The sequence below is a fragment of the Talpa europaea genome, assembly GCF_964194135.1.
Source record: "Talpa europaea genome assembly, chromosome: 11".
In the NCBI taxonomy this organism is placed as follows: domain Eukaryota; kingdom Metazoa; phylum Chordata; class Mammalia; order Eulipotyphla; family Talpidae; genus Talpa; species Talpa europaea.
Window position 1 is genome coordinate 22630989 of NC_140078.1, and position 15324 is coordinate 22646312.

Below are 15324 nucleotides of genomic sequence, written 5' to 3' on the forward strand. Positions count from 1 at the left end.
AAAAGAATTGACTTCTCATCGGTAGTCTTAAGTTCCTTGAAAATCCGTTAGCCACCTTTTTTTAAAAAAAAAAAAAAAGCCATTTAAATATGCTCAGAGAAAAATTCAGATTAGTTAAGAAGTACAAAAATGGCAATTGAGGAAAAGGATCTCTTAACTTAGCTTTTGATCTTATGATTTTCAGGTAAATTCCAACTCTCTGAAAGGTTAAGGTGGTTGGACATTTCTCCCGTGGCATAATAGTACCCACTAGCATTTAGTAGCTACTTAATAAGTGTTGCATGAGTGCATTTTCTCCCTCATTTTAGTTTGATCTAGGATTAGGATAAAATTAAGAGTCTAGGTTTAAATCTGGGTAGCTCTGTGCCAACTTTTAAAGGGAGAAAAAGAGCATTTTGTCTGTGTTTTGGAATTTACCTGCATTAATTGCATTATATCTAATCACTATCCTAGTTTAGGAATAAAAGAAAAAATATTTTTAGTCTTGTTCCATTAAACCAGTTATATACTTGAATCTATCCTGAGTTCTTTTTTCTTAAGGAAGCCTTGTTGAAATGACTGTTTAAAAAAGCCATCTACTTAATATATCTCTTTCTCTGTATCTTTCTCTCTCTCTCTTTTTAATAACTTAGTTCTTTATGGACACATCTCATTGGAGAGTAATGAGATTAATACTTAGTTTCTGTACCAAGAATTTGCTTGGGATCAGGCCAAAAAACAAATATTGAAAGCCAGAAAAACAGAAGTAAACCCCTCTTTTTTTCCAAGAGCCATTGTGTTATGGATCATTTCCCATCCAGCTGGTCTTCTCAACTTCACCTCTTATTATACTAGCTTATAGCCCCAGTAGTGGACAGGTACAGAGGGAGCAGGTGGGGTGGCTTTCTACTCGACATGACAAAATAGGCTATCAAAAACTGTGTTTTAGTAATTCGCAGAGAGACAGGCTCTCTGTTTTCCTATTATACTTGGACGGGAGAGCCTTTTACCTTGTGAAATGAAATTGTAACTACAGTGGAAAAACCTATCAGCCATGCCCAGAATCTGCTTGTGAAGAAATGCTGGGTGGGTGGCAGACCGTGCTGAATTTTCTCATCAAGATTGAGAGTTCGTCTGTCTATCTTTAGTTTCAGTCCTCTTTCTGGTCTTCAAATGACCTCTGTCTTCTGGGTCATATTGTATTACCCAGGAGTTGATGATTACAATTATGGACTCATTACTGCCTTGCTGAAATGCTATTTGATGAAAATTGGGATTTTATGTAAAATCAGTTAGTGGTAGGATTGATGAGATGTTTACCAGACCTGTTAGTTGGTAACTTATTTCTTGTTTCACTTATCAACTGAGGCAAGAATGTAGGCAAGGAGATATTCAATGGAACATTGTAAGAAATGACTTCTTGATAAAAGTGAAACATTTTTTGTTCCTACCCACCACCATTGTCTTTTTTTTTTTCTCCATTTTTAAAAAGGTTCTTCGGTTTAATGTGGCACATTTATGAGCAGGTATAAGACTAATCTAATCAAAGAAAAATATAATACCTGGCTCATAAGACCTTAGAGGATGAAAAAGGATGTGGTCAGTCTGTCTGTGACATAACTAAAATATAAAATTAGACCTTCCAAACCATTACGATACAGAAAAAGAATATGCTATTATTAGCTTATATTTTGAGATTTTGGAGGCTTTCAGGAAAATGAAGGCAGCGGTAGGGGCTTTGGCCATTCTGTGAGAAGACTTGACTGCCTGTTTTATAGATATCAGTATATTTGCTTTTATATTTTTTTAGTACTTTGACTTACATGGCCTTAGATATACATGACCTCATTATTCTTACAGCTGTTCAGTGAGGTAAATTGGGCAGAGACCATTAACACCATTTTACAGATGTGGAAGGACATAAAGGAGCTTGAGCAAGATTATATGATTAGTGGTAATTTGGGGAAAGTTAAGTTCACTAAAGATATGAAACAAATATGAATATGGGAACATGTCCCCTGTCCTCAACTCTGCTCTGACTATGATTCTTTCATAGGTGATTCTTTCATAGGTGAATTAAAGAATCATAAATGAGGCTGTTATTTAATTAATAATTGCCACATACTGCATAAAAAGTACTTACTCATGTGTGGTGTTATCAACTTATGTAAAGATAGTACTCACTGCATACCTAATTCACATCCTTGTTCTGTAGACAGGAGACTACTGTGGGTGGATGGATGGTGGATGATAGATGAATGGCTGAAATGCTGTCACACATATTAAATAAACATGTGAATAAATAATAAGATTTTTACATCTCATGTAAGAACTTTTCAAGAGAATAAACATAGGAGTTTCTTAGGTGACAATGAGCGGGGAAATTGTCCATTTTGTTCTTTTTTCTTAGAACTTTTAAAAACTTAGGGTGGAAATAAATGGCAATGTGTTTCTCTTTAATTACAGTAGGACCAGTAGCTAAAAGTTATAGGATACCAACCTTATTTAGATCTGTTATATATCCCTCTGTACATTTATATGATGTGTAATGGTAAAAGTATTGCTTTTGGAATACTTAGATGGATCTCACATTTTCCCTTACTGTTGCAATGACCTTTGGATAAGTTACTTAAGGTACTTATTTAGCTTTCTTATCTGTGAAATGGGAATCTCACTTACATTAAGGTGCTGTTATGGGATTTCAGTTGGATAGTACTTGGCATAATGATGACTTAAAATTAGTGATTGCTATGATGGTAGCTACTGCAGTCTTTGGAGAGGGAGAATTAATTCTTACTAGCCAGGGGTAGTTCTAGAACTTCTAGGGGTTAGATTTTTTCCCTAGTCTTCTTGGAGTAACCTATTTTTTTTTTTTTTAATTCAAACAACTTATATATTCTGGTTCACTGTATGTCAAGTATGATACATGATCTTTTGTGTCAGTAGCCTCCTGGTCACTTCGTTAATAAAGACTATAAGCATGAAAGAGTTTTGTTCAAAGACCATTAAGCTCTTTTTTTAAATTTATACAAGAACTGGGGTACAGCCCAGATGCGCGGGAGGGTGAGAGGATTCGCCAGAGACAGAGTGGGGAGCAGAACAGGTAGACTGACGAAATACACTGCTGAGTGGAGCAGCGGGCGAGACAGGAGAGGTCTGCTGCGCCATATGGGACCCTCGCAGGCCGGGATTGAACCTGTGCTGCAGAGGCTGCGGACAGCTTCACAGCACTGCGCTCAACTGCCTGCACCACCAGGGGAGGCCCGACCATTAAGCTCTTGATACACACCAAGCTTCATAGAACTCCCCTATCACTTTAAGGAGTGGAAGAATAGAACACAGAAAGCTTAATTACTTAGTATGGTCAGCTATAGATGAGTAAAACACAACTTCAAATAATTTTTCTTTCAGCAAAAGATGTTCATAAAATACCTGAAACATTAGTTGTTAATTACCAAGCCCTGTCATTCTTGTTAGTATGTCTTGAGTCTTTCCTTTTTCTTTCCTTCCAGTTGTAGTGAAACTGCCCAGATCCTAATCCTTGTTGTCTCACTTCTGACCTCAATTGTATGTGGTAGCTTTGTCCTCCTCTATTAGACCTGGCTCCTCCCCTCATTCCCCAACTACCTCTCATCCTGCCTCCTATCTGCCATCCCCCCAAGCCCAGTACTCAGACAGCTGTTCTGCACACAGCTGTTAGGTTATTCAAAATATTATTTTCTCCATATAGTTGTTATAATTTTCTCTCCTCCACACCCTGTCGTCACCTCCTGTTCACTCCCTTCCTTAACCTTCTTTTCTCTTCTTCATATGCCTTGATACATTCCAGTCTTTTGGCTTTTATTTCTGTGGTTCTACTTTCTAGCTTGCCTGACCTCATCTTTTTAGATGCCTGTTTCTGACCTGTCTTCTAGGAAATCATTCTGATTTTCCAGTTTAATTTGATCACTCCTTTCTCAGGACATCTGCAGTTTTTGTTGTCTATATTCTTTGTTTGCTTATTGCCTGTCAGTGTTAATTTTTTTAATGTCTCAGATTTTCTAACTTCCTCATTTTATAGCTGAGGAAACTGAGACCCAGAATGAAGAATGGATTTGTCAGCATCAGAGCACTTTAATTCATTATAGGCTTTCTGTAAATGCAGGTTGGTAGAGCAAGTGTGTGTGTGTGTGTGTGTGTGTGAGAGAGAGAGAGAGAGAGAGAGAGAGAGAGAGAGAGAGAGAGAGAAAGATTGACTTCAAGGTGGGGGAAGGGAAATTTAATTTAGTTTTGCCTTCTAGTTTCCAAATATAACTTTTCTCCCTCCTTGTTTTCTTTCTCTTATATTTTCTAAGTTATATTTACCTAGTGTTTATCTCATTGTTTTCTTCATTTTGTGTCCAAAGCAGTTTGATATTTGAGGGGAAAGAAAGTTGGTAGGGCCAGGTGCAGTGTAATGTAAATCTTCCCTCTGTATTTTAAACTCGGTTTGTTATGTCCTGATTTCTACAAATGTCTTGGTGAACACTGGCCACCTCATCTCAGAAATCATTACTAGCTTTGAAGGTGAACTGTGCCAAGTTAAGTTTATACTGAGTTCTAAGAATTTAAAGTATGAGATATGGTTAAGGGTATTGACCTATTTCTTTCTTTTTTAAAAAAATATAATTTATTTATTTATAGATATTTTACATCATTGTTCTTTTTTTTTTTTAAGATTTATTTATTTATTTATTCAAGCACTGGGTACAGTCAGAAGCGCGGGAGGGTGAGAGAATTCAGCAGAGCCAGAGCGGGGAGCAGAGCAGGCAGAAGGACTGAAGTACACTGCTGAGGGGACCAGCGGGCGGCAGGAGAGGTCTGCGCACCATGCGGGACCCTCCTCTGGTGGCTGGGAAGCAGCCGGGGATCGAACCGGCGCTGCAGAGGCCGCGCGCAGCTTCGCAGCCCAGCGCTCAACTGCTGCGCCACTGGGGAGGCCCCATTGTTCATTTTTATACAATGTTTGCTTTCTCCTCTCAGGTGTAGTCCCCATAGAACTCCCACCACCAGTTCACCCCCTGCACCATTACCATAGTCCCTTTTGTTCTTCTCTCCCATTTTGATCCCTCACCCTCCCATAAAGAATGTCTCTGATTTATAATTGCCTATTAATTTTGGGTTTTTTTATTGTTATTATTTTTCCCCTGGTCCCTTATTTGCTTCCCCTATATTCCTCCTATCAGTGAAACCATCTGATATTTTTCTTTTTCCTTCTGACTTACTTCATTGAACATAATGCCTTCTAGCTCCATCCATGTTGCTGTGAATGACATAAGTTTATCTTTTTTGATTGCTGAATAGTATTCCATTGTGTATATGTACCACATCTTGATCCAGTCATCTATTTTTGGGCATTTGGGTTGTTTCCATATCTTACCTATTATAAATAGTGCTGCAATAAACATAGGGGTGCAGGTATCCTTTTAAATTAATGTTTTTGTGTCCTTTGGGTAGATTCCGAGGAGTGGAATTGCCGGGTCATGTGATAGCTCCATTTCTAGCAGTTTGAGGACCCTCCAGACAGCTTTCCATAGTGGTTGGATCAGTTTGCACTCCCACCAGCAGTGTAGGAGAGTTCCTTTTTTTCCACATCCTCGCCAACATATGGTTTTTTAAAATGTATCATTCTCACTGGTGTAAGGTGGTTTCTCATTGTGGTTTTTATTTGCATTTCCCTGATTATCAGGGATGTTGAACATTTTTTCATATACCTGGTGGCCATTTGCGTTTCTTCTTTGAAGATGTGTCTTTTTAACTCTCTGCCCATTTTTTGACTTGCTTACTTTGTTTTTGTTGAGTCGTGTGAATTCTTTGTAGATCTTTGTGATCAGTCCTTTATTAGTTGTATGGCGTGCAAAAGTTTTCTCCCAATCAGTAGGATGTCTCTTTGTTTTGGCTAATATCTCTTTTGCTATACAGAAGCTTTTTAGTTTAATGTAATCCCAGCTGTTTATCTTTTCTTTCACTTTCTTTGCTTTGGAGGATGAGTCTTTAAAGATGTTAGTGAGATGTATGTCATGTAGTGCTTTACCTATATTTTCTTCTATATATTTTATGGTTTCAGGTCTTATATTCAGTTCTTTTATCCATTTCCAGTAGATTTTCATGCATGGTATGAGGTAGTAGTGTTGACCTGTTTCTCACTAGAAAAGCTAAGTTTTGAAAGTTTTGAAATTTATGAAAATGCAGTGAGCCTGTAGAATAAATTGCCAGGAAGACAGCATAAGAAAAGAGACCGAGTTAGTTAACACTGTATTCAACACCTACTGTGAATAGAAGCTTGTTGAAGAGATGTTAATAAAACCAGATTATGTAAAGATAAATGGTGACAAAGTGATTGATGAGGAATGGAAAAGAACCAAAAATTTGTAATAAAATGTTTGCGGAGTTTGAGTATGTATGTGGTACCCTTAACATTTTTCACATGTGTCCATCGCTGTGGTTGATTTGCTTCAGGAATTAACAGATATAGACACCCTCCATGAGAGTGAAGAGGGAGCAGAAGTACTCATCGATGCTCTGGTAAGTTGTCCATCCCTCTGGGGCTTTGCACATTTTTTGTAAGGTTTTTTTGTCTCTGTGAGTGTCATTGGGTGGTTTCAGGTAGAGCTCTTTGGCAAGAATGGTCTGATTGAGAAGAATAGGAAAGTAGAAATCAATTTAGCTTAGCTTAGCTTCTTTGGAACCATGTTAGGTAATGGGTTGTAGAGGCCTAGCATTTATTAAATATCTGCTATAAGTAGGCTTTTTCTTTTCACTTTATGTAATCTTTGCCATATCATCATATATGGGCTTATTATTATTATTCCCATTTACAACTATGAAACAGATTCAGAAAGGCAGAATACCTTCTAGGGGTTCACACAACTGGGATCTGAACCTGTGTTCTTTCCATCTCCATGTTCACAGCCATCAGCTGTGTTGCTGCTGACCTTTTTAAAGAGTTTTCACAGATGTTTCTTTTCTCCTCTGGACTTTATAATCCCAAGCTAGTGAGAACAGGCATCATTATTACTTATTTTATAGACAGGGAATGGGAGAATGTTAATAATGAGAACAAATCTTATCACTCATTCCGGACTGAGTGGTAGCCCCTGCCTGTAGAAGCCAGGACTGGTTGATTTCTGCCTTCTTTCTGTGGATCCTGGGCAAGGCCTCAGAATCTTCCTCACCCATTGTGCCAGGCAGCAGCCAATCCAAAGGAGTTTCTGTGTGATGTGAAGCCTATCTGCTAGGCCCCATCTAGTCTCACCACCTCACTTTATACTTGAGGAAACCCAGATGCAGAAGTGAAGCCTTATGGGTCACTCAGGCAGTCCCTATCACAGCTAAGATTAGAGCCTGCATTCTCTCCTACCGTCCCTCCTGCCAGGAATTGGAGAGGGCTCCAAGTCTGAAAAGGCATCACAACTGGCCATTGGCAGGAGTGAGTCTAGTTCAACCCCTTAACCCAATGTCTGATAGGTCTCGGGCCACTTACCAAGCTCTCTCCCTCCTTGGGGGCTCTGCTGATTTTTCCTTTATTTCTGCTGTCTTTTGTCTGGTCGTTTCTCTCAGGTAAGAACATTAGCAGACTGATTTTGATGCAGTCTGCAGAGCTTATCAAAGGTCACTGCAGCCACTTGTGTCAGAAGCACCTGGGTTCTTGTTAGGTCACTTTCTGGCCCCATCCAAGACCTATTGAATCAGAATGCTGAAACTGTTACCTCCAATCATTCTGAAACCACATTGCTATACTGCCTGCTCCTCCTCACCCTTTCTTTCTCAGGGTCTTGACACTAAAATTTCCACCATGTGCCACGCTCGCTGCTTGCATTTGGTGTGAATGAAGGGGTTGTGAACCCACTGGTTATGAAGGGCTGTCTCCTACAGGGAACAAGGCTGGAGTCCAGCAGGGCCATTTGTGACAGTATGATGAAAATTTCTATTGCCATTTTTCTTTTAAGCCCCTTCCTACAGTGAACTGCCACTTTTGTAGAATTCAGGACCTTTCTTTTTTCTTAGAACCACTGTGCTGAATGAAAAGGATGATGTTGGGCGTCCTTTGTTTTGAGGAGCATTTGAAGGGGAGGCCCATGGCACTTACTTCTTCACTGTGTCCCCACAGTGTCATTTGTGCAGTCTTCCCTTCCAGGGGTTAATTACAGTGGCCCTGAATGAGTCTTTCTGCCTGGTCCCTGGACTGATTTTAATTACCATCCTTTGCCTGTGTGAATAGAGGAGAGAAGAGAGGAATAGCTAGCCTGGCGGCTGTCTATAAAATGTACCCAGAAACAGCAATTCACACAAAAGCCCTTTTTGTGATTTTTGTGTTGCCAGACCCACCAACAAAAGCTGGATCTTGCAGGTTTTATTGTTTGTTTGGAAAGAAACAGTTCATCCTCAGTCTGGGGAGCCATTAGGTATCTGCTATACAAGGTTTTCTGTTTAGGTCGTGGGTTTTTTGTTCTTGTTTAATTTCAAAACTTCATCTCTTAGATCTTTATACTGCTGGGGCTGATGTGAATCACAAACAATTGAACATTCCTGGACTCCCATATATTATTTGCTAGTCTGCAGCCGGTCAGAAGCCATCAGTAAATATCAGAGAGCAGAATCAGTCGGTGGTCTCCCTTTTTATTGTTTTCTACCCTTGTGATGCATTCAGGAAGACATTTGATATGTATTCTCATATTACAAGGGTTGAGTTGTCTTCATAGTTTTAATTTGGGGCCAGTATCAGTGGCCTGGAATTGCACGAGCAGAGGCTAGAGGGCATGTAGCAGAATTTATTGTGGTATGCAGTTTGCAGTTATTGCCTTGGTCTTTTTCCCAGTTGGAACTCCAAAGCAATAGAATAGCACATTTGTGGGGAAAGAGTGCTGTCTTGGCATTCTCAGAGATCTTTGGGGTTGAAAGTTGGTTAATATCCACTGCTGTTACTTATGCAAAAGGTGAATATTTGTGCTTGTAACGAGTTGATATGCTAGCCTGGAAATAAACTATTTTTCTGAGGAGCAGTAAATATAAGGATTTATTGATTCGGTGGTGGTTCTCTGGCATACCTCTCTCTAAAGACGACTTTGGACTCCTTGACAGTCATGATTAGATTACACTCATTTTTCTCCTTACTAGTCCCAAAACTTGTTATGTGTTTAGTAGCCCCATACTTTTGTTTACTTTTTCCTCAGCTCAGCAGGCCTTACTTCTTGGCTGCCTAGAATTCTATTCATCTTTAAGACCTAACTTATCTCCTCAAGATCTTAGGGGTTCTTTTTCAGACTCATGTCCTGATCAGATTGTGTTCCCTAGCACTTGCTAGCACTGGTCACGTTAGTTTATAGATTTCTGTTTATAAGTTTGTCATTCCTGAGTTGTGGTCCTCATCAGGGGAGTGGCCAAACTGCTGCTTCTGTCACCAAGGTTTCCTAACCTCTCTGTACTCATTTTCTTCTTCTGTAAAATGGGGAGCACAGTAGTGCCTATTGCACAGGACTGAAGTGATGAAGAAATGAGGTATTTAGTAAGTCTTTAGAACTGTGTTTAACATAAACACCCAGTGAATATTGGCCATTATCTCTATAAAGGTATTATGCCTGCCACATATTAAATGCTTAGTAAATGTCAGGTTAAAATGATATGTATCATCTGCCACACAGTAAAATTTTGTTGAGTTTAATATTGTTTTCATTTCAACAAATGTTTCAAAAACCTGCCCAACAAACTCAAAAAAAAAAAACAACCACAAAAAACCTTTGAAGAATGTGGGTCTAAATAAGACAGGAGGTGAGAGGGTATAGATTTAGTTTTTTAAAAAAGTGAAGTAATGATATTACGCTAAGGACAGTTGTGAGAAATGCGAGTATCCCTGGAAATAAGGGGAGGCCTCAGGAAGCACTGCTGAGATGCCAGTTTGACAGTGGTCTCAGTTGGGAGGCTTTAAGATGAAGGTGTGTGGAGGTGTCATAAGCAGAGGAGGTAGAAATGTGACCAGGCTGTGAAGCTGACCAGAATGACTAGGAGCCCCAATTCTGCTATAGAGAATGTCACAAAAGTGACTTTGTGTTTGTGTGGAAAGCCTGGGCGTGTACTCAATGCCCATTATTGCTCTCAACTTATCCTACTTAACTGTTAAACTTTAAAGCCCCATACTGGTTTGGGATGGGCTGGTTGGCTATGCATTTGTGCTACTCTGGTGAGGCTGAAGTTGACTGGCCTTTGGTTATGTAAATTTCTGGATCCCCTCACTTTATCTCTTCTCTTCCCTTTATTTGTTTCTAAGCTGAAGTCATAAGTTCATTCATTCAAAAATGTTAAGTTTTGCTTGTTATATCCTGATTCTAGGACTGGGATACAACCATAAGCATGACTGACAAGTCTGCTTTTGTGGAGCTCATAGTCTATCATAGGGAGAAACAACAAGTGAATAAGAAAACAAATAGTGATTCTCTGTTACACAAAGAATTAAAGTAAAGTGATATGATATAGAGTGACTGGGAAATCACATTAGGTTAGATTGTTGGGAAAGACCTGAGTTCTGGATGATAAGAAACCAGCCATTCAGAATGACCAAGGGCAAGATAAGACATGTGCAAGAACCTAGCGCAAAAGTGAGATCGACATAATCCAGGAACAGAAGAAAGGCCGGTACTGTGAGAGCGCAACTGGTGCAAGGGGAAGGAGCATGGTCAGGGCCAGCTGTGTGGATAATGGATTTAAGAGGCCAGGGTAGAAGCTTAAACATTACTAGATAGGTCACTACATGCTTAAGAGCTCCATTAGGACCATGTTACCATACGTGTCCTCAAAATGTATTGCTCGATCAAGAGTCAGAGGGTAGGGTTTTTTATTAATGTTTTTTAAATATGAATTTCCAGAACTAGCAAGTAGCAAAAGTCCTGTCAAACTCTTGAGGTAAAGCTTATTAGCAGATTGTACGGGTAGAAAAGGAATCCTTCAAACCCTCTCACCTACCCATTTTTAAAGTTCCTCTTCTGTATCCATCCTCTCTGCAAGTGGTAGAGCAAGTCTGATCATGTCCTTGAACTTTGTCTCAGCAAGACCTGCTGGAATATTATTTGGGGTCCCTGCTAACAAGCAGAAATAACTAATACTTGATCAGAAAACATTAGACTTGATTAAAACAGTCATGACTTAAATAAGGGACCAAAAAAGAACTATAAGAAAGAAAATATCAAAATCAATAAATAACTATGAACAAGAGACTCTCTATGGGAGGTGGGGGTTGGGGAAAGGAGGGCTTGGGGTAAAAATAAGGGGGTTGTAATTGTATGGGGAATATAAAAATAAAAGTTAAATTAAAAAAAAAAACAGTCATGATTTCCAAGGCCAGGGCTGTTATGACTGCTACTTTAATCCCTAAGCAGGATTTGTTTTCAGTTTCTGACTTAGTCACAGGTCCAAAAATATAAGCATGAAGGTGGTAGACCCAGGGGGTTAGAGGCAGTAAGAATATAAATCCGTACTCCTTATTAGGCTGTATCCAGAGCTATGCATAATATAAATATTTTTTCAAGAGTTTTCTGAATTAAGTGCGTATTGACAACTTTGACCCTCTTTAGTCAGATAAAACTGCATTTAACCCAGCTAAACAAAGTTTCACACTTGACAAGCTTTAAAAGGGCCCTCTGTTAGAAGTTAAATTTCTATAGCAAGAAGAAGGATTTTTCTCCAGCTGTGTACCCATTATCCATTGCCATTCAGTTCTGGAATTTGCATGTGTTCCTTACTTCTGCTGTCTTCACCACTTTCCAGACAGCAGAAATATAACCAAGAATCAAGGAAAGGAGTGGGCAGGGGAAGTTATGCAGATAAAGCAGCAATAGGCAGTTGAAACTGGTGAAGCAGTTTGCAGAACTGACAAACAGTGTGATACCCAGTGGAATTGCAGTATTTGCTCCTTTAGGATTCAGGGAGATTATAAGTCAATCAGGGTGATTTAAGGAAAAACAAACTGTGACATGGTTCATATTTTTCCCCCAGATGTTTTTCTGTTTTCTCTCACATACCCAAATTGTCCAATTAATTAAGGAAAACATTGCAGTGGATTTCATTGGTAAAGCTTTCGCTGGCTGTGGTATTTGAGAGCAAGATTGCCTGTCTCCTTGGTATAAGGGGTAAACGTAAACAGTTCTTTCTTGTACTTGTGGACACTCTCAATTCTGACATTGGTATCCCCTGAAATATATGCTAATGTCTTTCATTATTCCTTACAACAGAGCTTAAAAGAGAACCTAGAAAATATGTCCTTCATTTGTGATTCAGGTGTCTCAAATTAGTCAATGATTTTAGTTCCCCAGCAACCCTCCCCCATGCTTCCCTAATGTCTCACGCAGAAATACTAAAAAACAAAAACAAAACAAAACAAAAAAAAACAAAACAACCACCTTATTTCAAGATCTGCCCATCTTGCCCTTGTTCTATCCCTAGTGCCTTATATATACATGTTCATGAAGTGTCAGTTAAGTGAGAGTATTTCCTTTTCCCCTCACCTAAGTGATAATAGATCATGATGGGAAAAAATAGTTTCAGAGTTGACCACTTCTGCTTCAAACTTTGTGACAATGGCCAGACTAATTAACCTCTCTGAACCTTTGCTTTCTCATCTTTAAGATCTGTGAGGATTGCATAAGAGTAAAATCATGTTTGCCTTCAAAAAACAGGAATATTCCTTAGCATGTGAGAGATTTCAGCAGTGAGTAACCACGTGTCAGATCCAGGGTAAAGCTTGCCACATATTTTCATTTAATCTTTACAATTCATTCCCATTTCTTTTCTTTTCTTTTCTTTTCTTTTTTTAAGATTTATTTAATTATACAGACAAGAGCTGGGGGACAGGCCAGAGATACGGGGTGTGAGCGGATTCACCAGAGACAGAGTGGGGAACAGAACAGGCAGATTGAAGAAACACACTGCTGAGGGGAGCAGTGGGCGAGTCAGGAGAGGTCTGCTGTGCCATAGTATGGTGCTTAACCCCTTGTGCCACCAGGGAGGCCCCCATTCCCATTTCTTAAGCGAGGACACCGAGCGGTGAGAGACAACACCCGACAGGTATGCAGCAGGTCTTACCTTCTGAGACAGGTTTACTTTAGAAATTTCCAGATAGATTATCACTTCTTGATTATTAGATAGTTCCTTAGTTACCTTTCTTGGTATTTTCGGGGCTCCCTAAAGAGTAGTCTCCCCAAGAACAGAAGGTAGTGTAAAGTAGAATAAGCATTATTTCACCTAGGAAAGAATCTTGGTTTTTGCTTTTGCTACTATTACTGTATGGTCTTAAGTTATTAATCTCTTAAGTCATTAATCTCTTGTATATCAGCAGTATGATGTGGCTACTGAAAGTTTCTTGTTTTAGGTGAATCAAATAAGAGAAATATAATTGCTTTTTTTTTTTAAAAAAGATTTATTTGTTTGTTTATACATATAAGCACTGGGTACAGTCAGAAGCGCGGGAGGGTGAGAGAACTCACCAGAGCCAGAGTGGGGAGCAGAGCAGGCAGAAGGACCGAAGTACACTGCTGAGGGGAGCAGCCGGCGGCAGGAGAGGTCTGCGCGCCATGTGGGACCCTCCTCCAGTGGCCAGGGAGCAGCCGGGGATCGAACTGGCACTGCAGAGGTTGCGGGCAGCCTCGCAACCCAGCGCTCAACCGCTGCGCCATCGGGGAGGCCCTGTAATTGCTTTTATTAGCACTAACTATAGTATAAAAATAAGGCATTTATATAAAAGATATATTTTTTTCCAAAAGAAATTAGAAATTAGTCAGAATTAACACAGATCTTTATCAACTTACTATGGGTTTAAGTCCTGCTCAAAACCAATCATCATAAATTAAAAATACTGACAGTTGAAAACGCTGGCCTCACAGGACACTATAGGGTGTTGGTTGTTTACCCTTGTGATCCTGTGGCTTACAGGGAGCTTCAGCTTGCTGCTTCTGCCCAGCATTCTGAATATCACTAGCCAGTAAAAGATCAAAATTGAAAGTATGATTTCTATGAATCTGTGTGGGTTTTTTTTGCCCCATCTTGTTGAGAAATTGCCAAGTAAAACCATTGTTAAGTCAGGGACTGTCTGTAGTTTCTTAAAGGCATAGCATGGGAAGTTAGGAATGTTTTGAATTTATTTTTTTTAAAGATTTATTTATTATGCATATAAGAGCTGGGGTGCAGGCCAGAGATGTGGGAGTGCAGGGGGTGGTGGTGAGAGGATTCACCAGAGATGGAGTGGGAAGCAGAACAGGCAGATCTACTGAAATACACTGCTGAGGGGAGCAGTGGGCAAGACATGAGAGGTCTGCTGCACCATGTGGGTCACCTCCCTGGCCAGGGATTGAACTCGTGCTGCTGTGGCTGAAGATAGCCTCATAGTGCTGAGACTTAACCCTTGGTGCCACCAGGGAGGGAGGCCCCTGTTTTGAATTTAAACCTAAAATTTTGAGGTCTAACAATGGCAGGTAAACATCTCAATTAAATTTCTTGGTGTTGTATTCTAGAAATGTGCTTTAGAATGAACTGTTGACTTACGGTGGCATTTTTGTAAGGTATTTAAATATCACAGAGAAGTAGAAAGCACGCTGGACCTGATTTTTGAAGGCCTAGGTTCAGCTGCTAGCATAGTCACTCACCAACTTTGTAACCTTGAATTTTACTTTGTCTCCTTAAATTTCAATTTATTCATCTTAAATTAGGGATAATGAGTCCTGCCCTTTCTTCACCTCAGGGATACCGCAAGGCTTAAAAGATACTAGGATGAGAGAGCACTTTGTAAACCATAGGTGGCTGATTACTTTGTTCATTCAGCATAGAAGTGGGCATGGGAATGGGAACATTTTGGGACAGTTTGTGACAGTATCCCTCTCTTTTATGTTTCCCTGTTGCTGAAGGTGGATGGACAAGTGGTAGCGCTGCTTGTGCAGAATCTGGAGCGCCTGGACGAGTCTGTGAAAGAAGAGGCAGATGGAGTTCATAACACTCTGGGTGAGGGAAGAGCGTTCCCTGAATTTCTTTGTGTTTATTTTGGAGCCTGATGCTCATTTCCCTTCCTCCTTCATAATAGAGTCAACAGCAGGAGTGTTTTCTTTCTTTCTGCTCCCATACCACCTTTTCAGAAATGAAGACCCTTGTGTAAACTTCATATAACTACAGCTTTGGTTTGGCTTGCAGGTAATAAAAACAGAAATCCACTAAGTAGGTAACCTTCCTGAACAAAAACTGCAGATTCCTTTAAATAGGCCTTTGCCTCCAAAAGTGAGGACAGAGTATATGCAGGGTTACTTTTTTTGTTTTTACTTTGGAAAGTGTGTATTTTACATATTTAACCCTCTT

General features: G+C 39.8%; 1 protein-coding gene across 1 annotated transcript in view; it reads left to right on the forward strand.

The window, feature by feature from the left end:
- The window catches only part of CTNNBL1 (catenin beta like 1), a gene marked incomplete at both ends in the record, with an annotated part of 156565 nt that overhangs the window by 50684 nt on the left and 90557 nt on the right, over positions 1-15324 (forward strand). Inside the window, 2 exons of the mRNA XM_084246932.1 lie at positions 6425-6522; positions 14883-14976. Coding sequence (XP_084103058.1) covers positions 6425-6522; positions 14883-14976 — 192 coding nt within the window. The remainder of the gene's footprint in view (positions 1-6424; positions 6523-14882; positions 14977-15324) is intronic.